This window comes from Acomys russatus, chromosome 26, assembly GCF_903995435.1.
Source record: "Acomys russatus chromosome 26, mAcoRus1.1, whole genome shotgun sequence".
In the NCBI taxonomy this organism is placed as follows: Eukaryota; Metazoa; Chordata; class Mammalia; order Rodentia; family Muridae; genus Acomys; species Acomys russatus.
The window spans coordinates 31,955,805-31,979,740 of record NC_067162.1 but is presented as its reverse complement, the minus strand read 5'-3'; the positions used below and the strand labels follow the sequence as shown (position 1 = coordinate 31,979,740).

The 23,936-nt window shown below is 39.6% G+C and overlaps 1 protein-coding gene across 8 annotated transcripts in view; it reads right to left on the bottom strand.

The window, feature by feature from the left end:
- Nfat5 (nuclear factor of activated T cells 5) overlaps positions 1-23,936 on the bottom strand; it is a 119,910-nt gene that overhangs the window by 34,579 nt on the left and 61,395 nt on the right. For all 8 annotated transcript variants that reach the window (XM_051169229.1, XM_051169231.1, XM_051169230.1 and 5 more), the window contains 7 exons: positions 21,351-21,523; positions 17,618-17,752; positions 17,443-17,495; positions 15,622-15,754; positions 11,720-11,800; positions 3,824-3,972; positions 460-2,974 (listed from right to left, as the gene is read on the bottom strand). In XM_051169229.1, the coding sequence (XP_051025186.1) occupies positions 460-2,974; positions 3,824-3,972; positions 11,720-11,800; positions 15,622-15,754; positions 17,443-17,495; positions 17,618-17,752; positions 21,351-21,523 (3,239 nt within the window). The remainder of the gene's footprint in view (positions 1-459; positions 2,975-3,823; positions 3,973-11,719; positions 11,801-15,621; positions 15,755-17,442; positions 17,496-17,617; positions 17,753-21,350; positions 21,524-23,936) is intronic.

The window sequence follows — 23,936 nt, the reverse complement described above, 5'->3', positions numbered from 1 at the left end:
GTTAAGTTATTTTCTATTGTTCTCATTTCATTTTCCTTTCAATTAGCTTAAAATGGCAAACACATATTTTTTTTTAAACACATCACTACATTTAACCTTCTTAACATCTTGGTAAGGCATAAAAGTTATTTCTTTTTGGTTTCTGTTTCTGAGACAAGGTCTCATGTATCCTGGATTGATATCAAACATACTATGGAGCCACAGATGACTTTGAATTCTTGATCCTCCTGTCTCTACTTTTGAAGGGCTAGGACTACAGGCATGTACCATCATGACCAATGTAAAATGATCAGTTTTGAAAATATAGAAATTCAGGTGTATAATGGCTATATAACTTATCCAAGGCCTCAGTCTTTAGTTGGTGAAATTTTCTACTCTGCTCTTAAACCATGGTGCTTAGTGCTTCCTAATAATAATCGGAACATCTCAACTGAGTAGTGAGAAATTTGACTTTCTTACTATTTTGAATGCCAAATAAGAACATTCCTGAAGTTTGCTGAGACGAGCCAGAAGAATTCTGTAGTTGGTTCATTGTGCCTCCTGTTGTGTTGTGAAATAAAGCAGCCTGTGGCTGGGGTGAAGAAGTGGCTCCTTGGATTCCAGGCATGTTGTTCTGAGGGGAGTAAAGAGGAGACTGCTGCATGTCTGGTGGGTTTATACTGGTTTGCAATGCAGACATGGATGCTGGGGAGAGGAAGAGTGTTACTTGCTGCTCCTGAGAACTAGGTGACCCTTGCACCAACTGGATCTGAGGAGAGCTATGGAACAAGGAGGCCTGTGGTGACTCAGACTGTGTAGGACCTGGGTTCTGAAGCGAGGAAACTGTAGGCTGATTCTGAAATTGCATGGGCTGCTGTTCTTGGTTCATCGGGGTTATATTACTTGGCTGGTGAAAAATTGACTGGTTCTGCTGCTCTTGACTAGCCATTGGGTTTTGGTTCGGGCTAAATATCATGTTTGGTGGTGGCTGTTTCTGAGATGCCATTGTAGCCATGGCATTCTGATTACTGAATAAAATGCTCTGCTGCTGCTGCTGTTGCTGCTGTTGTTGCTGCTGCTGCTGCTGTTGCTGCTGTTGTTGCTGCTGCTGCTGCTCCTGGGCTGGAGAATTACTCTGCATGCCAACTATTGGGCGCTGTGTTTGGAAAATTGTGCCTTGCTGGTTTTGAGGCATTGGGTTAGGTGGAAGGGAGCCAAGGGCCACCTGAGGCTGAAATAAACCCTGCTGAGAGGGCTGTGCCTGTTCTTGGGAAAGAATAGGGGTCTGGATATGCGAGATTGGAGGCTGCTGTTGAAAAGCAGCTTGCTGCTCAGTGTTTGATGCTGACTGAAGTGGAGAAATTGAGTTCTGTGCTGCAAAAAATGAAATCTGTTCTTCTTGGGCCACTGCGTTAGTTTGAAGATTATTCATAGAACTTTGGGAAAGAAATATGTTGGGTGATTGCTGGTCTTGAGGAACTGAAGAGCCCTGTAGTACAGTAATGGTATTTTGAGAGTGAAACATTGAAGGCTGCAGTTGTTCAGAAGATGCTGTAGAAGTCTGACTGTGGACAATAGGATTTGGACTATGAAAAATTGAACCTTGAGTTTCCTGGGAAAGGTTCTGAGCATCAGCAATAGGATTTTGAGGATGAAAGAGTTGAGCCTGTGAATGAGAAGACTGCTGCAAAAAGTTCCCAGACTGAAGTGACATCATCTCGCTCCCTTGCTGGAACAAGCTGTTCCCTTGTTGCTGGGTACCACTATTCTGTACGCTCATCATACTTTTTGTAGATGAAAAGATGTTTACTTGAGGTTGGCTGTCCCCACTGTGCTGCATTTGGACCATTGTCTGAAAGACACTGTTCTGAATCTGTTTTGCTTGGGCTCCAGTTTCTTCTCCATCTCCTGAACTTGGTGCCTGAAACATAGTGGAGCCAGGGGTTGCAACCTGTGGTGTGGTAGTTGTAGAAGTTTCATTTCCAGAAACTGCTGGGGAAGAAGAGAACAATTCACATTGCATTTGCATGTCCTCATTGGTAGGTAGTGCACTCATCATGTGAGAAGGCTGCTGGTAAACTGGAGATTGCTGAAGGCTTCCATTTGCTGAAGCAGCCGAAGGAAATAGTTCTGACTGAATCTGGGCAGCAGCTTGGCAAATGCTCTGCTGCATCTCCATCACCATTGCAGCTGATGACTCCATCACTTGCTGCTGCTGCTGTTGCTGCTGCTGTTGGCTAGACAGTGTGTTTTCAGTCTGCTGATGGACATTGTCAGCTCTCCCAGGTAATAAGTTATCTGGTCTGCTGTGAACTGCAGACTCAGTAGAGGAAAACATTCCGGGACTTACACTATTTTGAATTTGACTGACTTGGAAAATGTCTGCATTAAGCTGTTCTTGAACATTCTCATTACCATCTGGAGCAGAAAACAGAACAGAAGATAACTGTTGTTGTGCCTCTAAAACCTGCTGGACCAAGTCAACACTTCCACTGCTGCCACCAGCAGTGCTGCCCGTAAAACTTCCCGCTTGCAGCTGCTGAATAGTACTCTGGAGCTGGCTTACACTATTTGGTGATGGAAAAATATTTGATGGTATCTGCTGCTGTAATGTCTGTGCTTGTTCTTGTAGTGGGGACTGCTGTTGCTGTGATGCCTCAGTCAACTGTGACAAATTAACCACGGTGCCATCCGACTGTAATGCATCTCTGGGCTGAGCTTCTCTTGTCTGAAACTGTGTAGCCTGTTGCAGTAGTGCGTCACTGCTGGGCAGCTGACTAGAAGCAGAAACTGCTGGAAAAGCCCCAGCCTGTGAGATGTCCTGTGTTTGGATAGTTGTCAGGGTCTCTGGGTTGTATGCCTTGGGCTGAAGCTGCTGTTGATTTTCATTTTCAGAAGGCAAGTGGGAAGATGATGGTGATGAAAAGGATGCATTTCCTGCTATGTTAGAAATAGTTTCTAAACTTTGCTGGGTTGATCCAACTGTCTTTGTAGTCTAAAAAAAAAAGCCACAAATAATATGTACATATCAATATTAAATATCCACATATATTACTCCAAAAATTATTATTTTTATTATTTTCCAAGAAAGGGTTTCTCTGTGTAGCCTTGGTTGGGCTGGACTCACTCTGTAAACCAGGTTGGCTTCGAACTCACAGCGATCCACCTGCCCCTGCCTCCCCTAGTGCAAAAATTATTCTAAAAATACAAGCAGCATAAATTTTCTATTCTACACTATCAACTAGAAGTCGGTGTAAGACTGACTCTTTATAACTTAATGTCTGACTTTCAATATTGTAAAGATAGGCAAAGAAGAACAATCAATGTGTTTAGCCAAATTAAGAATAAGAAACCATTAATCTTATGGTTTGTGTGTAACCAAGTTAAAAATATTTCATTATTTTGGATCATCAGTAACATTGCAATGGGTAAAACAAGTAAAAAGGGAATTAAAAAGACAGTAGAAAAGGAATCAAAATCAAAATGTTTCTACACCTGAAAATGCTAAAATTAGTGCTTTAGTTCAGTCAATTAATTTTGGAGGCAGGGTCTTTCTGTGTAGCTCAGGTTGGCCTTGAATTCATATCCCTGGCTCCTTAGTCCCAAGACCAACTTGTAGTATTTATAAATACCACTCATCTCATAGGTACTAATTCCTCCTCTTGTCAAAATATGTATTGAAGTTACTTTGTAAGCAATTTTACTGATGTATAAAGCATTTGCTCTGAAAAGCAAAATTCATTAAGCATATCCAATGGAAAACAAATGTCAATAGAACAAAGGTGAATATAGCAATTTTTCATATGTGAGCTAAAGATATGGGGCACTAGTTAACATAACTCACCTGAAAAATAGGGGAAGATCTTTTCTCTGCTGTTACTTCCATTGGAGTAACATCTTCAGTCTTAATCATATTGCTTGATATCAGAGGAGTGATCAGGGCATTAGGAAGAATATTCACCTTATCTAAGTTACATCCCGTCGTTTTCATTGCTATACACATAAAAGAAAAGTTGTGAATCATAAAAAAGTCTGTTTCTATAAGCTATGGCTTAAATCTAGTCTCTGTACAGACTAGACTGGCCTCAAACTTGTCATCTTCCTGCTTCAGACTCCATGAGTTCAAGGTATAGGTGTGCTGTACCTCCATGCCTGGGTTAAACATCTATTTTATTTACCTATTTACTTAAGTGTCTATTTTGTGTGTTATAGTGCATGATACATTTACTCCTACATCATTTTTGAGAGACTCTCATGTAGTATGGGCTGGCCTCAACCTAGATATGTAACCTAGGATGACCTCAAATTTTTGATCTTCCTGCTTTTGCTTGGAATTACATGTATGGGCCTCTGTGCCCCAGGGCTTAACGAATCCTAGGTAGGCACTTTGCCCACTAAGCTACGTCCCTACTCCTACAATACTCCCTTTATTGAAGTGTGATTTGCTTGATTCTTGGTATGGACTGAGAAGGCAGGCTTATTTATGTGATATCATGCTGGGGAATCAAACCTAGACTCACATGCAATCTAGAGGAGAGCGCCAACACTAAAGAAATACCCCCAGTGCGTAGGTCAAATAATAAAGTGAACTGGTTCACTACCAAGCTGTATCCCACAAACCACATCTAAGTGTCTGGAGTTATATACTATGCAACAGGGATCATGTCTTAGCATATTTTAGCATAACACTCAGTTGGAATCAATAATTCCAACCCTTTAAAGACCGAGATTACTGAAGTATTTCTCAGCAAAAATTTAAGAAAATATCAAGTAATTCACAAATTTGGTTCTCTGAACCAACGATTTAGAAACTTGAATAATTCAAGATGGTTCACTAAATGCATTTCTCAACCAACCTCTGTCAACCTCCACTTTCAATAGCTATCGAATTACAGCTAGGAGAGGCAATTGCTATCTTTCCATTCTACTTCCCCTCAATGCCTTGGTTCTTTTTTTTTTTTTTTCCCCCTTCCTTTTAACTTTTACTTGAGTTTGCCACTGGTACTTTATGGAGCTTACTGTTATTGCTCGTGGTAGTCTCTGAATTGATCATGCAGCTAAATCTGATCTAGAAGTTCGAGACTCAAAGTCTTACTACTTTAGAACTCTGAGGTTTTGCTATTACGCAGCTATGCTGGTCCCAAACATTTCATCTTCCTTTCTCAGCCTCCAGATGTTAGCATTGCAGCTCACATGCCACTATGCCAAGCATCTCACAAGCTTTCAAATGCCATTGATCTAATTTTTATTGTTTATTTTTAAATTTGTTTTTGATATCTCTGCTATCTTTAAAAAATATTTATTTTACTCAGTGTGTATGAGTGTTCTGCTTGCTAGCAGGTATGTGCACCATGCAACCATGAAAGTCAGAAGAGGGCATTAGATTCCCTGGAACTAGAGTTACAGATGGTTGTGAGCCACCATGTCGGTGCTAGTAATGGAACTGGATCTCTGCAAGAGGGACAAATGCTCTTAACTGCTAAGCCATCTCTCGAGACCCCTGCACTCTTTTCTGAGACAGAGTCTCATGTTTCCCAGGTAGTTTAAACTCAAAGCCAAAGATAATCTTGAACTTTTGATACTCCTGCCTCCACTTTCCAAGCCGTGGGACTACAGATGATTACAGGTGTACACCACCGCACCTGATTTATGCAGTGCTGGAGAACAGACCCAGGGCCTCATGCTGTTAGGCAAGCACTTTGTCAGGCAAGTCACATCCCCAGCTCATAACTTTTTCTTGTCTCTGCCTCCCAAGTGCTGGAATTAAAGGTATGTGTCACTACCACCCAGCTCAAAACCTTCTTTTTTGTTTCTTTTCTTATTCTGTCTTTTTTTTTTTTTTTTAGACAGGGTTTCTCTGTGTAGCCTTGGCTGTCCTGGACTCACTTTGTAGACCAGGCTGGCCTCAAACTCACAGCAATCTGCCTGCCTCTGCCTCCCGAGTGCTGGGATTAAAGGCATGTGCCACCACGACTGGCTTTTTTTTTTTTTTTTTTTTTTTTTTTTTTTTTAAAAGACAGGGTCTATGTAGTTTTGGAATTCACTATTAGACCAAATGAGGTCTTAGACAAGTTAAACCTGCTTAATTCAGTTTAAGTGGAATCACGTCTCCTAACACAAAATCCAACATGGCCTTGAAGAAATTTTAAAATACATTTGTGTATTAATAAATATACAAATATTTTATATTTTATGAAACATAAAGTCCTAAACCTCAGAGATCTCCTGTTTCTACTTTTATTACTGATTCCTTATTTGATTCCACTGTAAGTTGGAAGACATAATTATGTCTTGCAGTTTCAATTAAATGTAAGTTTCCCCAGTTTCATTTAAATATAACTAGAAACAACAAGAAAACCTGCAGTTTTCATCTCTATAATTTCAATTTGGTTCTACTTTTACTTTTGATTTTCATTTCAAGAGAGTTCAGAATTACTTGTATTCCTTTCATGGTCTCTTTGTTAAGATAGGTTCAACACTTATCTAAATATTCAACATTAGTTATATTTTCTCATTCTAATTATGATTTTCCCCCTTTGGTTCATAATATAAAAATGATTTAAAAATTATTTCAAGGCTTGGATTTTGTGTTAGGAGATGTGACTCCACTTAAAATGAATTAAGCAGGTTTAACTTGTTCATCTTGTTTAATTTGCATAGACTCTGGTTTACCTAGGTACACTGTAATTTCAGTGACAACTTAGTTCTATTTTGGATTATCCGGTCTGGCTATTCCTAACACTACTTGATGTGTGAGTGATGCTATCTACCTAGTGGAAAGTTCTTCCCTGGGCTATTGGTGTGTTTGGAGAAGTAAGTGAGGAAAACACTTCTCTTGTACATGTTTTTGGTGCCAGCAGGCTTTCTAATTTATCATTGCTGTCTATGTGGGCTGCTTCTACTACCTCGAGGTATATGTGACAAAATAGGATACCCAACTGGTTGTCTGACACTATGCTGAGTCTCTTTCTATAGCCCTCACTGTCCTAGAACTTACTATGTAGACCAGGCAGCCTACAACTCACAAAGATCCACCTGCCTCTGCCTCCCAAGTGCTGGCATTAAAAGCATGGGCTATTACACCTAGCTCTAGCCAGCTTAGATTGACGTTTGTCACCAGATAGAGGGCTGGAAGATTCAAGTTTAAATGATCTACTTTGGGTGGAATGCTAAGAGCTGCTGGGGCTGGGTAAGAGTGAGGAAAATACTGAGCTTGCATACATCATCAATACAGAGAGGGCTGGCTTACTGTTGTGTGGTACAGCACAGAGGTTGCACTGAGATCCACTGTTGTGGTTTTTGGAGGCAGTTTGACTGCTGCCGCTGCGTATGTGCAGCTTGGTGTGTGCTGGCCCTCTTGTGTTGTGCTGTGGGCGCAGTGTAGCCAACAGGTATAGATACTGAGTGTACTGGCCCTCTGAGTTCTGCTGTTGCTGCAGCAAGTATGGTAGAGATACAGGCTGGCTTCAAAACTTTCCTGTGTGCTTGCTGAGCAGGTAAGCCATCTCACATGCCCTAGTCACTTCAATGACTTTTTTCTACACTTCAAAGTACTTTTGGTAAGTGACTTATTCTACATTATTTAGTGGCATTTAGGAAAAGCAGGGACAAGTTAGCTTATTTATATTTTTTGCCGTAGAGCCCATAGTTACGCTTTAATGGAGCTTGCAAAAAAAATTAAATGGGATTTGGGAGACAGACCAGTAGCAGAGCATTTTTCTAGCCTGAATGTATGTATGCACATGCACATATACATACAAAGACAGTAACAATTTCTTTTCTTTTTCTTTTTTTTTTTTTTTTGGTTTTTCGAGACAGGGTTTCTCTGTGTTGCCTTGACTGTCCTGGACTCACTTTGTAGACCAGGCTGGCCTCAAACTCACAGTGATCCACCTGCCTCTGCCTCCCAAGTGCTGGGATTAAAGGTGTGTGCCACCACTGCCCGGCTAACAATTTCTTAATTAAAAGGCTTGAGATATTTTTTTCCTTTTTAGATTTTCAATGTGTACTTTCTGAATTCTAAAATATTCTAGGCATTATCCTATGTTCTGAGAGCCAGTGATGATTAGGATAAGTAATATTTTCATTTCCTGAAAATTGTATTTCAGGGAGGAACAAAAAAATGTGAAACATACAGTCTGTGTGTTACCCTGATGCTACTGACTAGTGGGATACCTTTTAAACCAATTCAGAAAAGCCAGATGGTAGATAAAAAAGACATATTTCATTACTCCACTACTGAGTTGAACTTGTGAACAACACTGTTATTGACATTTATATGAAAAAATTTTAGAAATGCAGGAAAATATTTTTTTTCCTAAAAGTACGTTGCCAGCAAGTAGAACTCACACCAAATATAAATTTTTGTTCAAGTATAAGTTAACCAGTTCCAGCAAGTCTGATGCCTTCATCTAGCTCCATGAGTACCAGGCAGGCAAGCAGTAAACATATACACACTCAAGCAAAATATTCATACATATAAATCTAAAAATATACTTTAATGTATGAGTTTAAAATTTACAAGAAAGCTGAATGTGGTAGCATATATGCCTGCAATCAAAGCTCCTTAGAGGTTGGGGAGAAGGATCACAGTTTGAGGTTAGTCATTCACTAGTTGTATGACCTCAAATAATTTTTACTAATCTCTCTAAGCTGTGGTTTATTTGTCTATAAAAATGATATAAAGACATGACATTTTATGGTTTTGTTTGTTTGATTTAGACAGGGTCTCTCAACAGATCCTTGGCTGTCCTGGAACTTGCTATGTAGGCCAGGCTGTCCCCCAACTCCTAACGACCTGCCTGGCTCTGCCTCCCGAGTGCTGGGATTAAAGCCGTGCGCCACCACGCCCAGCAATTCATGGCTCTTTTTAAAGAATGATCCTTAAAGGATTATTGCTGCAACAGAAATTTAAGTGTCATTTATGCCATATAGTGTTCATCATTAAAGTATTGCTGATTAAATATACACACAGCACTTTGGCACGGTACTAAAGTTTTGATTTCAAGGAATCTATAAGCTATTTTTTAAAGAAAATTCCTAGTTCTGAAGCTATTACTTTCTTTTAATATAGATCAGGAATTGCTACTTAATTATTTTGTTTATGATGACAATTTAAACTTTAAACCTGTAAAGCAGCTTAGAATGCAATATAATTTGTATCTTCATAAAATTATCTTATCCTACTTTTAATTGATAGACTGTTTATCAAATAAAGTCTTTTCTTTCTTTCTTTTTTTTTTTGTTTTGTTTTGTTGTTGTTGTTGTTGTTTTTTGTTTTTTTGAGTCAGGGTCTCTCTGTCCTGGACTTGCTTTATAGACCAGGTTGGCCTTGAACTCACAGTGATCCGCCTGCCTCTGCCTCCTAAGTGCTAATTAAAGTCTTAATTGTGAAAAAGAGTGTCCATTTCTTTCTTTCTTTTTTTTCTGAGATAAGGCTTCTCTGTACACAGAGAAAGGCTACAAGCCTTCATTGCCCTGGACTCACTTTGTAAACCAGGCTGGCCTCAAACTCACAGCGATCTGTCTGTCTCTGCCTCCTCGAGTGCTGAGATTACAGGTGCGCACCACTGCGTCCAGCTTGAATGTCCATTTGTTATCTAATTTTTTCAGCTAGTAAGATGTTAAAAAATTATTTTTATCTGTGAGTGTGAGGCCAGCCTGGTCTACAAAGTGATTCTAGGACAATCAAGACTACACAGAGAAACCCTGTCTTGAAAACCAAACCAAAAACCAAACCAAAACAAAAACATTATTTTTATTTTATGTTCATTGGTGTTTTGCATCAGTGTGTGTCTGTGTAAGGGCATCAGATGTCCTGAAGTTGGAATTATAGATAGTTGTGAGTTGTCAAGTGGGTGCTGGGAACTGACTTAGGTACTCTTGAAGAGCAGCTGGACTAAATTTTTTTTTAAGCACTAAAAACAAACCAAAAACCATGGTTTTATAACCTTCAATGTATGACCTTTTATATGAAATTTCATGCAGAATTTGGTTGTGTTCTACTGGACCTGATACTCTGTGAACACAACAGCATTAAGGGATGACTACAGTCTGGCATGGTGGCTCATGCCTGTAATCTCAGCATGTTGGAGGCTGAGACAGGAGATTGTCAGGAGTTAACAGAGTGAGATCCTGTCTCAAAACAAATAGGACAGATTACTAACATATTTGTTGTTGTTTAGTAATTAGAGTATTCATCTAATAAATGTGAATTTCCTTTCTTCCTCTCCTTCCTTCCTTTCCTTCTTTTTTCCCTTGGTATGTTTTTGTTTTTTGAGACAAGGTCTCAAAATGTAGCCCTGGCTTTCCTAGAACTTGCTCTATAGAAAAGGCTGGCCTCAAACTCACAGAGATCCACCTGCCTTTGTCTCCTGAGTACTGGGATTAAAGGCGTGTATGCCACCACCACCTGGCTGAATGTGAATTTATTTTAATGACTGACACATATCTATAAAATGAAGCTGAAACAAATTTTCAACTCAAGATAATGATCTTATACAAACTGCTGAAGTTCTGGCTTCCTTTCCTATGAAGAGCTTAGCATGGACTTCAAGTAAATGTTCAATAAATAATGCTCAGTTTAGTACTGAAAAATTTCATTGTAATTGATAAAATTTATCAAGTCATCTTGCCCCTTGAATTCAAGTTAATATATACTTAAAATTTTTTTATTTAATTCATATATATTTAAGGGCAGAAAAATAGAAATAAAACCCAGAATTACAGAACTGTGCCATTATGTAATTTGTACCTTCATAGGTAAAGGCACAAAAGCACCATTACCACAAACTATAATTGTGGACCATAATCTGTCCTCCCACACTGTAACAGACTTAAATCAGTTATACTCATTGCTTCCTTTGTACTTGGTTTTTGAGACAGTCTTAGTATCAAGGTTAGATGGGTCTTGAGCTCACGAAATTCCTGTCTCAGATATCCAAGCATCGACACCGTAGGCATATGCCATCACACCTAGTCTTTCCTTTTTGTTTTGTTTGTTTCCTTTGATAGGGAAGTAAATAAACAGAAGTAAGAATGGTTAGTTCCCAGATTAATTTTTCTAATATCTACAGTTCCTATGTCAGTCTCTTCAGTCTCAGTAACAAGCACAAAACTTTTAAGAAGGAAGCTTCATAATCTCTGTTGTACTTTTTGTGTGACTTATACTTTATGGGGTTTGGGCTTTGTTTTGTTTTGTTTTTTTCTATTTATGTATTTATCTTGTGTATATGTGGGTTACCCAAGAAAAAAGAGACAGGGTTTCTCTGTGTAGCCATAGCTGTCCTGGACTGGCTTTGTAGACCAGGCTGGCCTCGAACTCAACAGTGATCCACTTGCCCCTGCCTTCTGAGTGCTGGGATTAAAGGCATGTGCCACCATGCCCGGCTAAAACAACTCCTCTAATTTATTAGTTGTTATTTTGAGATAAGGTTTTGCGATGTAGCCCTTGGTGATCTTGAACTCATGAGCCCTTTGTCTCCCAAGTGCTACAATTACAAGGATGCACCACCATGTCTGATTATGTTTTGTTTTTAAACTCTATCTATATGTTAAATGAAGAAAATTATCAAGTTGAAAAATAACTCTTTGCATCAGTAAAGTTAAACAAATATTTATTTTCTAATTTGGAAAACACCTTGCTAAGTATCACAGTTCATCAGAGAAAACAAAGTACTAAGGCTTGCTAGTAAACACATAGGATACCCAAATTAGTTTTTGAGAAGAATCAACTTGGTACCTTTCATGGCTTCTTCAAAAGAGCAAGGTCTTGCTGGACTAGATATCTCCTTTTTCACATTTACATTCAAAGCAGCAGCTGCTGATATTAAAAAGATAAGTCATACATTTATTTCATTAGTCTTGGTAAAATACATATTCTAATACTCCTTAGCTGGAGTAATTTCTCAGCATATCATTGACTTGTTTACTAGAATCACAGGATGAGGTAGCTTCTTATAACTAGCAGACTACCCTTTAAAATATCATCACCAAGTAGATGGAACATATCTGATCACTTACAAAAAAAAAACAGAATTTTTGTTGTTGTTGTTTTTTGAGATGGTCTCTCTGTGTTAGCTTTGGCTGTCCTGGACTCACTTTGTGGCCCAGGCTGGCCTCGAACTCACAGCGATTCACCTGTCTCTGCCTCCTGAGTGCTGGGATTAAAGGCGTGTGCCACCGTACCCCCCAGCCTTAGAGATAATTTCTTTCTTTCTTTCTTTTTTTTTTTTTTGAGAGATAATTTCTAAATGATAATGTTAACCTGGACTCACTTTGTAGACCAAGTTGGCCTCGAACTCCCCTCTGCCTCTGCCTCCCCTGTGCCAGTTTACCTGGCTCTTTATTTTTATTATTGTTGTTGTTGTTGTTAAATTTCATGGATTCCCTTCCACTTTTCTTTTTTTTTTTTTGAGACAAGGTTTCCTAGCCAGTGGTTCTCAACTCATAGGTAACATCCCCCAAAAGGGGTTGTATAAAAGATACCCTGCATATCAAATATTTAATTATGACTCTTTTTTTCTTTTTTAAAATTTTCAAAAAATTTTATTAATTTATTTAGATTACGACTCAATTGTTATCCCATCACTTGTATCCTCCCATTCCTCCCTCCCTCCCGCTTTCACCCTATTCCCCTCCCCTAGGTCTATGACCAAGGGGGACCTCCTCCCCCACTATATGGTCATAGGCTATCAAATCTCATCTTGGCAGCCTGCTTAATTATGACTCTTAACAGCAGCAAAATTACAGTTAAGAAGTAGCAGCCAGCCAGGCATGGTGGTGTATGCTTTTAATCACAGCACTTGGGAGGCAGAAGCAGGTGGATCTATGTGAGTTTGAAGCCAGCCTGGTCTAAAAAGAGAGTTCAGGACAGCCAGGGCTATTACATAGAGAAACACTGTGTTGATAAATTAAAAACCCAAAATCAAACCAAAACAACAACAACAAAAAGAAGTAGTAACAAGATAATTTTATAGTTGGTGATCACCAAAACATGAGAAAATGTATTAAAGAGTTGCAGCATTAGGAATGTTAAGAACCACTGTGACTAACCCAACTAGGAAGACGGGCTGGCTAGTAAGCCTCAGAGATCTTCTTGCCTCCATCTCCCCAGTGGTGTGACTACCACTACTGTGCTTGTGTGAACCACCAAGTGGGTGTTGAATTGAACCAGGGTTCCCTGTAAGGGCAACAAATGCTCTTAACCACTGTGCTGGCTAGTCTTATGTCAACTTGACACACAAACTAGAGTTATCTGAAAGGAAGGAACCTCAACCAAGAAGTGCCTCCATAAGATCTAGCTGAAAGGCATTTTCTTAATTAGTGATTGACGGGAGAGGGCCCACCCCATTATGGGAGGTTTCATCTCTGGGCAGGTGGTCCTGAGCTCTAAAAGAAAGCAGGCTGAGCAGGCCAGGGGAAGCAAGCCAGTAAGCAGCATGACTCCATGGCCTCTGCATCGGTTCCTGCCCTGTTTAAGTTCCTATCCTGACTTCCTTGATGATGAGCAGCAATATGGAAATGTAGGCCAAGGCTGGGGAGATGGCTCAGTGGTTATGAACATCACTTGTTCTAGCAGAGAATCAGAGAACCTGGGTTCGATTCCCAGTGTCCACATGGCTCCTCACAAGTATCTGTTTTTGTTTTTCAAGACAGGGTTTCTCTGTGTAGCCTTGGCTGTCCTGGACTCACTTTGTAGACCAGGCTGGCCTTGAACTCACAGCGATCCACCTGCCTCTGCCTCCTGAGTGCTAGGACTAAAAGCGTGCACCACCACCGCCCAGCTCCTCACAAGTATCTGTAACCTTGGTTTCAGTAGATGCAATCTCTCAGAAGTCCAGGGAGAGAGGGAGAGAGAGAGAGAGAGAGAGAGAGAGAGAGAGAGAGAGAGAGAGAGAAGAAAAAAAAGGCGCAAAAAAGCAATGTACAGAAATGTAGGCCAAATAAAACCTTTCTTTTCCGATTTGCATTTTGTCATAAAGTCACATTTATTTACTATTTATGTGCACCCATACAAATGTACAACAGCACATATGTGGAGGTCAAAGGGCAGCTTATTACTTTTTTTTTTTCTTTTTCTTTTTTCTTTTTTTTTTTTGAGACAGGGTTTCTCTGTGTAGCCTTGGCTGTCCTGGATTTACTCTGTAGACCAGGCTGGCCTCGAACTCACAGCGATCTGCCTGCCTCTGCCTCCCGAGTGCTGGGATTAAAGTTGTATGCCACCATGCCCAGTCAAGACAGTTATTTCTAATTGAATAAAAAGACAAAATTGGGGGCTGGAGAGATGGCTTTCTGGTTAAGAGCACTTGCTGTTCTCATAGGGGACTCAAATTCAGTTGTACACGGCCACTCCCAATCTATTGTCTATTAACTCCAGTTCCAGGGGACCCAACACCCAGGCCAGGAAACTCCAATGATCCACTTGTCTCTGCCTCCCCAGAGCTGGCTAATGTCTGACTTTTTATGTGGGTTCTGGGAATCAGTTCAAGTCCCTAAGCTTGCAAGGCAAACATTTCACAGACTGAGCTATCTCCTCAGCTCTGCCCTCATCTTCTCTCTCTCTCTCCCCCTTTGGTGCAGGAGCTTTCTTTATCACTTTTCCTCACCTTCTATTTCACTGTGTCCAGAAGTATGTGGGAATAACATTATCAACAAACTGCAGACACAGACTGCTAATTCTGAAATAATCCTTGTATTAGAACAAACTGAACCAGTAGTAAGTATAGCAGAAACTAAGCCCCCAAGCAATGCAACAAGCTAGTAATTTTCATTTCCAAAATGTTCTTCCCATTTCTGTCAGTGGCTCTTTTACAGGTAAATAAACAAAGTAGACAAATAACTCTGAAGTCACATTTTGGCGAAATATCTCTAAACTTTAAACATTTCAGTTGCTTTTGTGCTCCAATTTCTAAACTGTCACGTCCTTAAAATTATAATGAAAACATTTACTATTGCTAGGCAGTGGTGGCACACACTTGCAATTCCAGCACTTGGAAAGCAAAAGCAATCAGAGCTGCATTTGAGGCCGGTTTGATCTACAGAGTGAGTTCTAGGACAGCCAGGGCTACACAGAGAAACCCTGTCTTGAAAAACCAAATCAATCAACCAAGCAAACAAACAAACAAAAAAATCCACCAAGACATTTATCATCAGCCTGATCATTTCAGTGTTATCACTTATCACTGCAAGTTTTTTTCCCCCCACCTGTCTCAAAATGCACACTAGGGCCAAGCATGTGGTTAGCATGCATAAGGCCCTGGAATCAATTCCACCATGATATGGGGGCCAGCCCCATCCACCAAACAAACTGAAGTATTAGCAATTTCTACATTGTGAGTCTTACCTTTCTACATTTAAGAGCCACTCTTTGTAGTCACTACAAAGTGACCTGTGACTAACTCTAAAGCATCTGACGTCAAGCACTGTTAGCTCTTTTATTATTAGAGAACAGTGAAAATGGTTCTCAGAGTAACAGTAGTATCTGGTAACTGCCTTTATATAAAATACTAGCCACCTCCAAATCAAATTAGTAGGAATTTATGTTTATAAATTTTCCCTTTTTGGTTGTCTGGACTTTAAACTTTTTCAAAGAACTAGAAATTAATTATTCATTTTCATTCAGAAATTTTCATTTTGACATACCTGGGTCTGGAGTGTAAGTAAATGGCTGAACATCATGAGATCTTCCAGCATTGGTCACAACATATATTCCCACTGATACAGGCAAGGTTATATGTTGGTCATGATATGGAGGGACTTTCACAATAAGATGGTTCTAATTAAGGAAAAGTATAAAAATCAGAAAGGAAGCCAATATTTAAGCTAAAAAACAAATTAAGTACATTTACTGTTAACTGTACAGTTTTTAAAAGTTTGATTAGAAAAAAATGCATTAGATTTCTTGAGTCAGGTCTTGCTATGGAGCTCAAACCTGCTTCAATCTCCAGATCTTCCTGCTTCATTTAGACGTCCACATGCTGGGATTGTAGGTGTGAGCCACTACACTAAGCTTTAAATCTTCCTGATCTAGTTTCTTTATAAACTCATTTGCAAAAGTTCAAGACTGGGCTGGGTAGATGGTGCACCAGGTAAAAATTCTTGCTGAAGCCATATAAAGGTGGAAGGAGAGAAGTGACTCTGACTGCCACATGTACTCACACCACATCCACCCCTACACAATAATAAAAGAAACACACACTCCAACCCTCTAACCCAACCTCTAGCATTGCACTTGCCACACAAACCTTATGATCTGATTTGATGCCTGGATCATACAGTGGAAGAATAGAGCCAAGTCCTTAAATCTGTCCTGACTTACACACACACTATATGTCATATGTACCTACATATACACATCATACATAAAAGACTACTGATAATAAAAAATTTTAATTTAATTATTTTTATCAAATTATTATCTTAAATATCATATAAATATGTCATTTATATTATGTGATACAAACATAATATAAATTTATTATAACAAATGCAATTATTTAAGTTGTTATTAATTTATTGTAACTCAATGATATATAATTAACACATTATATATAAAACTTATGTAAAATTATTATATAATATATAATTGTACTTAATACTACTAAGAATGGACATAGCATAATCGGTAGGGTGCTTGCCTAGCATGCATGAAGCACTGGGCTCAATCCCTAGTACTATAGAAACCAGGCATAGCGATACATGTTGTGATTGAAGCATTTGGGAAACACAGGCAGAATTTCATGGTCATCCTTGGCTATGTAATAAGTTTGCAATCAGCCTGGACTACATGAGACCTTACATCAAAAGAAAAAAAGGGGGGTTGGGGTGGCTAGGTAACATCCTAGTCCTCAGAAGGAAGAAAGAATAGACAAATGGATAGAAGAGAAGAGAAAAGAAACAAGTGGGAGAGAAGAGATAAGGAAAAGATAGTAAAGGGGGAGAGAGGAAGGATAAAGGAGAGACAGTACTAAAATAAAGGGAGATTACATTAACCAATATGTCAAAATCTAAAACATGTACATAGTGAGACTCTCTCTAAAATGGAAACAATTAAAACAGGTTCACAGCACACAAAGATATCCTACATAACAATAAGGCTTCAATCAGTAGTAAAATTAGATACATAAAAATTAAATTAGAACTAGGGGTTGAGATGCCCTCAGAAAGACAGACTTTAGATCAGAGTTCACTTTTCCTTTAGAGAGAATGAAGTGAACCGACAAGTGTTCATGGGTATCTCTATTACACGCTTGCCATTGCAAGGATCCCACTTGTCCCTAACTGACATAGTGCTCTAGAGGACATTACTGCTGGTCATGGAGAGTGTGGTTACTTGATTATGTGAAAGAATAAATAAAATTTCAGAACTGGAAGGAACTTCAAATAATCAAATTAAGTTATCTGAACAAAAATAAATTAATTGCTCAGAGTAAACTATAAAATTATTAAATGTTTAAATTATACCTGATGGAACAATTCCATGTCAATTTCAGCTTCTGATTTCCAAGAGTTTTCATCTGATGGAAATAAAAACAGTGACTTATAAAAATTTTGAACTTTTTCCTTATGTAGCTATAACTGTATTTTTATAACAAGTGAAAAATGGAACACTCTCTCTACCACATCTATGCCTACTTACCAGAAACATTTTCCTGGAAAATAACTTTAGTTCCTTTCAGAAAGTTCTTCCCAATTAAAAACACTTCTTCCTCTCCTTTCACTGAACAGCTATGCAAGCTTTTCTTTAAGATCTCAGGAACTCCTGCTGGCTGAGCTGTGGATATACATATATAAGTTTTCCATAAGAAGAGCACCAACTTAATTCTTAGCTAAAAACAACTTGAAATCATGAATCCAGTCTTATGGATTGTTTTTGTTGATCGTGAATTTTTCATTTCTTTCTTGTTACATTTTATTTATTTTAGACCGTGTGTCCACCTTTATCTGTCTGTCTGCCTGTCTCTGTATGTGTGCACATACACATACCACAGTGGGTGGGCGGTCAGAGAACAACATGTGGGAGTCAGTTCTTTTTTAGGGGTGGGGGAGTCAGTCTTTTACTTCCACTATGTGGTTCCAGAGAGCATAAAACCTGAGTTGGCAGGTTCAGTTCCCAGCACCCACACAACAGTTCACAATCAGTGTAACTCCAGTTCCAAGGGGTCTGATGCCTTCTTCTGGCCTCCATGGGCATCAGGCACATCATGGTACACATATATTATGCAGCTAAAACCACCCAGTACACACTAAATTAAATAAAAGCTTATTGTAAAAAGTTAGTGTATTTGGGCTGGCAAGTTGGCTCTGACGACCTGACTAGAGTCCCATAACCCACATAGTGGAAGGAAAAAACCGATTTCTACAAGCAGTCTTCTGGCCTCAAATGTGTACAGGGCATACATACACCTAAACACATACACACATAAACGCAGACAGAAACACACACAATAACTAAATCAATGTAAAATTTGGGTGTTCACTATGTTAAAGAATAGTTATGATAATTATTTGACAGAACTAGTACATTTAATAAAGAGCCAGGCATGTTGGTGTGCACCTTTAATCCCAGCACTCAGAAGGCAGAGGCAGGGGGATTGCTGTGAGTTCGAGGCCAGCCTAGTCTACACAGCGAGTCCAGGACAGCCAAGACTACTCCCCTGTCTCAAAAAACCAGGGGGGGGGGGGAAAAAAAAAGCTTTAGATGACCAAGAAGAACTAGCAAGGTCATAATACCTATAATAAGCTAACAGGAACAGCCAGGCATGGTGGTGCTTGCCTTTAATCCCAGCACTCCAGAGGCAGAGACAGGAGGATAGCTGTTAGTTCAAGGCCAGGCTGGTCTATAAAGCGAGTTTAGAACAGCCAAGGCTACACAAAGAAACCCTGACGAAAACCAAAACCAAAACCAAATAAAACCAAAACAAACAAAAAAAAAGCTAACAGGAACCTCAATTGTAAGGAATGACATTTTTTCTTTCTGTTTTGAAATCAAATATAAGTTATTTAAAAAGTAACGCCAATTCAGACATTTAAGAGACTGAGATAAAGCTGGGAAGATGGCTCAGGAGGCAAAGTGCTTGCCATGCAAGTTTGAGGGCCTGAGTTTGGATTCTTCACATTCACATACAAGCCAGTATGGCAACCTATGTCTGTAACCCCAGTGCTGGAGGGAGGAGAAAGGAAGATCCCTGGAGCTCACTGGCCAGCCAGTCTAGACAAAACTATGAGCTTCAGGTTCTGTGAGAGACCCAGTCTCTAAATAAGGTGGAGAGTGACTATGAAAGACATGTGTGGGGCTGGAGAGATGACTCAGAGGTTAAAAGCACTGGCTGTTCTTCCAGAGGTCTTGACTTCAATTTCCAGCAACCATATGGTGGCTCACAACCATCTATAATGAGATACGGTGCCCTCTTCAGGAGTGCAGGCACACATGCAGGCAGATCACTGTATTCATAATACATAAAAATAAATATTAAAAAAAAAAAGACCTGTGATGTGTACATGTACCTGTATGCATACTTGCCCCCCCCCCCACGTGTCTGAGGCAGAATGACCTTAAATTGTAGGCTACTTACCAAGGACCCCTTGCCAAAGAAAACAATCCAAATAATCCTCAATTAAAAACCTCCAAAAATAGCCAGGAAGTGGTGGCACAGGCCTTTATTTAGACCCAGCACTCATGAGGCAGAGGCAGGTAGAGCTCTCTGAGTTCGAGACCAGCCTGGTCTACAGAACAAGTTCCAGGATAGCCAGGGCTATACAGAGAAAACCTGTCTCAAAAAACAAAACAAAACCAACCAACCAAACAAACAAAAGCCAAACAAAAACTAAAAAAAGAAAAAGAAAAATTCTTGGAGCTGGAGAGAGAGCTAAGCAGCTAGAGCACAAGCTGCTCTTACAGAGGTCCAGGTTTGGTTCCAAGCACATGGTGACTTATAATTGTAATTCCGGTTCCAGGGGATCTGATGCCCTCTTCTGACCTCCTCAGGCACCAGGCAGATAAAACATATGTGCACATAGTACAACATAAATGGATGCTTAATAATTAAAAAAACAAAATAATTGCCTCATTTACTATGTGTAAATTTAAATCTACAACAAAAGAAAGAGGCACATATAACATTATCATAGAACTTTAAAGGCACAATTTCACTTTTTTTTTCCTATACTGAAATTAGAGGTAGAAGTTTCATTTCTCATTCACAAGCACTGTGCTGTACAGCCATGACTTGTAACAAGAAATGTGACATGCCATTATTTACAAAGTCCTGCCTGCTTGGCAACTGGTTTCTGGTATCCTACTTAAATGACTGATTTGCAGGGCATTGTTGGGAAACCAATCTGGGCCACTTTAGTTGTCACAATCTCCAGTTGAAATTATGTAAAATATTTTTAAAACTACATTAAAATTTACTTATTCAGTGTGTGGGTATCATGCTTGTGGGAGTCAGTCCTGTCTGCAATGTGGGTTTTAGGGATCCAACTCAAGTTCATCAGGTTTGGCAAAAAGTGATTTTATTTGCTGAGCCATCTCAACAGCCCTCAAATTACTTTAAACATTTTTTAAAACTTAGTTTTATGTGTTTTGCCTGCATGTATATCCATGTACCACATATATACAGTACCCATGGAGCTGGAATAGAACATCAGATCCCCTTGTACTGGAATTACAGACAGCTGTGAGCTGCCCTATGGGTGCTAGGAATCAAATCTAGGTCCTTCAGAAAAGCAACCAGTGCTCTTAACCTCTGAGCCATCTCTCCAGGTCTTACATTACTTTTAAAAGCAGTATATAATGATAATAGAAAACTATAAATAGCTAAATACCTTCTAATGTCTGAGATAGATTTCCAGTGGCCCAGGCTGGCCTTAACCTCACGATGTAGCTAAGAACAATTTGCATTTCTGATCCTTTTGCCTCTACCTCCCAAGATCACCTTTAGTTTTGTCTAAAAAATATGGCACAACCATTTCTTGCCTGCTTTTCTGAGACATGTCATGTCTTTGAGAATAGGCAGTCTTCCTGCTTCCACTCCTGGTCACCAGGATTATAGTTTGTTCCACCATACCCAAGCTGACTACTACTTTTTATTTTTGGGTCAAAGAGACAGAGACTTGCTGCTGTTGTTTCTCTAGCCTGGATGTTTTTTAGTTTTTGGGTTCAGGTTGTCTTCATGCATCAGCTTCCCACGGGGCTAGGAGCATAAGTGCTTGCCACTGTGTTCTCTTGGCTACAGCTTTAAAAATGTTTCAAGTTCAACATGATCATAAGCTGAAGTATAAAACATTAAAATTCACAGACAACTGGAAAACTGATAGAAAGAACTTAAGAACCTTTCACATATCTAGTATTGCCATATTTTCTTACTTACTACACAAAATGGGGGAAGAAGGTGTCTGCAATGTCAAAGTGGAGCCATCTTTCTTTGTGATATTAACTCGAAAAACCAATCTGGCACGAGTGCTCTTTTTCTTAGAACCAGCAATTCCTATTCTGGCTTCGACATCAGCATTCCTCAGCTTCAGTATTCCGACACAGTCCACCCTAAAACAGAAAGAACGTGACAAGTGACACTGCTGTTGTATAAGTAGCATAGCTACTCCTGAGCACCATGGCTTCTTTGTGTGGCCCTGCCCAGAGCCCGCTCCGTAGGCCAGGCTAGCCTGGAACCCACAGGGGTCCACTTGCTTTTGCTTCCTGAGTGCTAGGATTAAAGGTCAATACCACCCAGCAATAATGCAACATTTAAAAACATGTTTCTTTTTTAAAAAAGGATTGTCCTTGGCCAGACATAGTGGTGCATGCCTTTCTTTAATTCCAGCACCCCAGGAGACAGAGGAAGGCAGATCTCTGTGAGTTCGAGGCCAGCCTGATCTACAGAGTGAGTTCTAGGACAGCCAGGGCAGTTACACACAGAAACCCTGTCATGAAAAAAGGAAGAAAGAAAGAAAAAAGAAATTATTTCTTAAATATGAACATAAGTAATGGCCAACAAGAAACTTATTCTGTGCTTTTAAAAATGTTTTTGCCAAGCCAGGCTTGGTGTGGCACGCCTTTTAATCACAGCACTCGGGAGGCAGAGGCAGGTGGATCACTGTGAGTTCAAAGCCAGCCTGGTCTACAGAGTGAGTCCAGGATAGTCAAGGCTACACAGAGAAACTGTCTTGAAAAACTAACTAACTAACTAACTAACTAACTAACTAACTAACTAACTAAATATGTTTTTGCCAGGCATGATGGTGCACACCTTTAATTCCAGCAATCAGGAGGCACAGGCAGGAGGATCTCTGTGAGTTTTGAGGCCAGCCTGGTCTATGTAGTGAGTTCTAGGACAGACACATATTGAGACTACCTTGGGGAAAAAAGTACATATTACATATATTTATCATATATTAATTAAATAAATGTGTATATTTGCCTGCATGTGTGTCTGTATACCGCATGTATGTCTGATGTCCTTGGAGCTAGAGGAACTCTTGGAACTGGAGTTAAAGCTAGCTGTAAGCTGCCCTATGGGTGCCAGAACATGAAACCTCAGATTCTGGAAGAGCCATGAGTACTCTTAACTGACGAACTATTTCTCTAGCTCCTATTCTAGTGCTTTTCAAAAAGAAAACAGACTTTCTTTTTGCATCTAATTCAGATATTAAGACAAAAATGAAAGCCAGGCGTGGTGGCACATGCCTTTAATCCCAGCACTTGGGAGGCAAAGGCAGGTGGATCGCTGTGAGTTCGAGGCCAGCCTGGTCTACAAAGCAAGTCTGGGATAGCCAAGGTAACATAGAGAAGCCCTGTCTCAAAAAACCAAAACAAAAAAACCCCCAAAAAACAAAAAACCAAACCAAACAAACAACAAAAACACAAACAAACAAAAACACAAACAAACAAACAATAACAACAAAATGAGGAGGTGGAGACATGGCTCAGCAGTTAAGAACACTGGATGCTCTTCCAGAGGACCTTGCATCAGTTCCTAGCACCTACATGAAGGCTCACAACTGTGTATAACTCCAGTTCCAGAGGATGTGATGTCCTCTTCTATCCTCTGTGGGCACCAGGCATGCAAGTGGTATACAGACATACAAGAAAAACTTCCATACACAAAAAATAAATGTTTTTAAAAATTAGGTTATGTTTATTTAAAAAAGCAACTAGCTCCTACAATAGAATGTTATATAGGCATTAAAAATGAAATTACAAAACATTCCTAAATTAATTAAAGAGCAGATTACAAAATAGACATACTATTATCTCAATTTTGTCAAAAACAAAAGGACACAAAACTATGGAAAGATAAACATTAAAATGGTAGTTTGCTGGGCATGAAAGTGCACACCACCTTTAATCCCAACACTCATAAAGTAGAGGCAAAAGGATCTCTTTTGAGGATGAGTTTGAGGCCATCATGGTCTACACAGAGAACTCCAGCACAGCCAGAACTACACAGAGAGACCCTGTTTTAAAACAAATAAATAAACAATAAAATAGTTATTTTTGTACAATTACAAAAAATTCATTCATCTATCCATTGTTGGGTGCATGCATGCCAACATATCCATGGGGGTCAGAAGGCAATTTTTTGTGACTCAATACTCTTTCTACCATCTGGGTCCTAGTATCAAAACCAGCACTCGGGAGGCAGAGGCAGGCAGATCGCTGTAAGTTCGAGGCCAGCCTGGTCTACAAAGTGACTCCGGGACAGTCAAAGCTACACAGAGAAACCCTGCCTCGGAAAAGCAAAACAAAACAAAACCAGGTCATCAGGCTTGGTGGTAGGTGCCATCTCTCTAGACCTCAGGTAAAAATTTGAAGGGTACATTTTAGGGTTTTTAAAATATTTTTTTCTGTTTTCTTTTGGGAACAGGGTCCCAAACTCATCATGTAGTCAAGTACAACCTTGAAGCTCTGGCTCTCTTGCCTCCACCTCAGAGTACTTGACTACAGACATGCACCACCA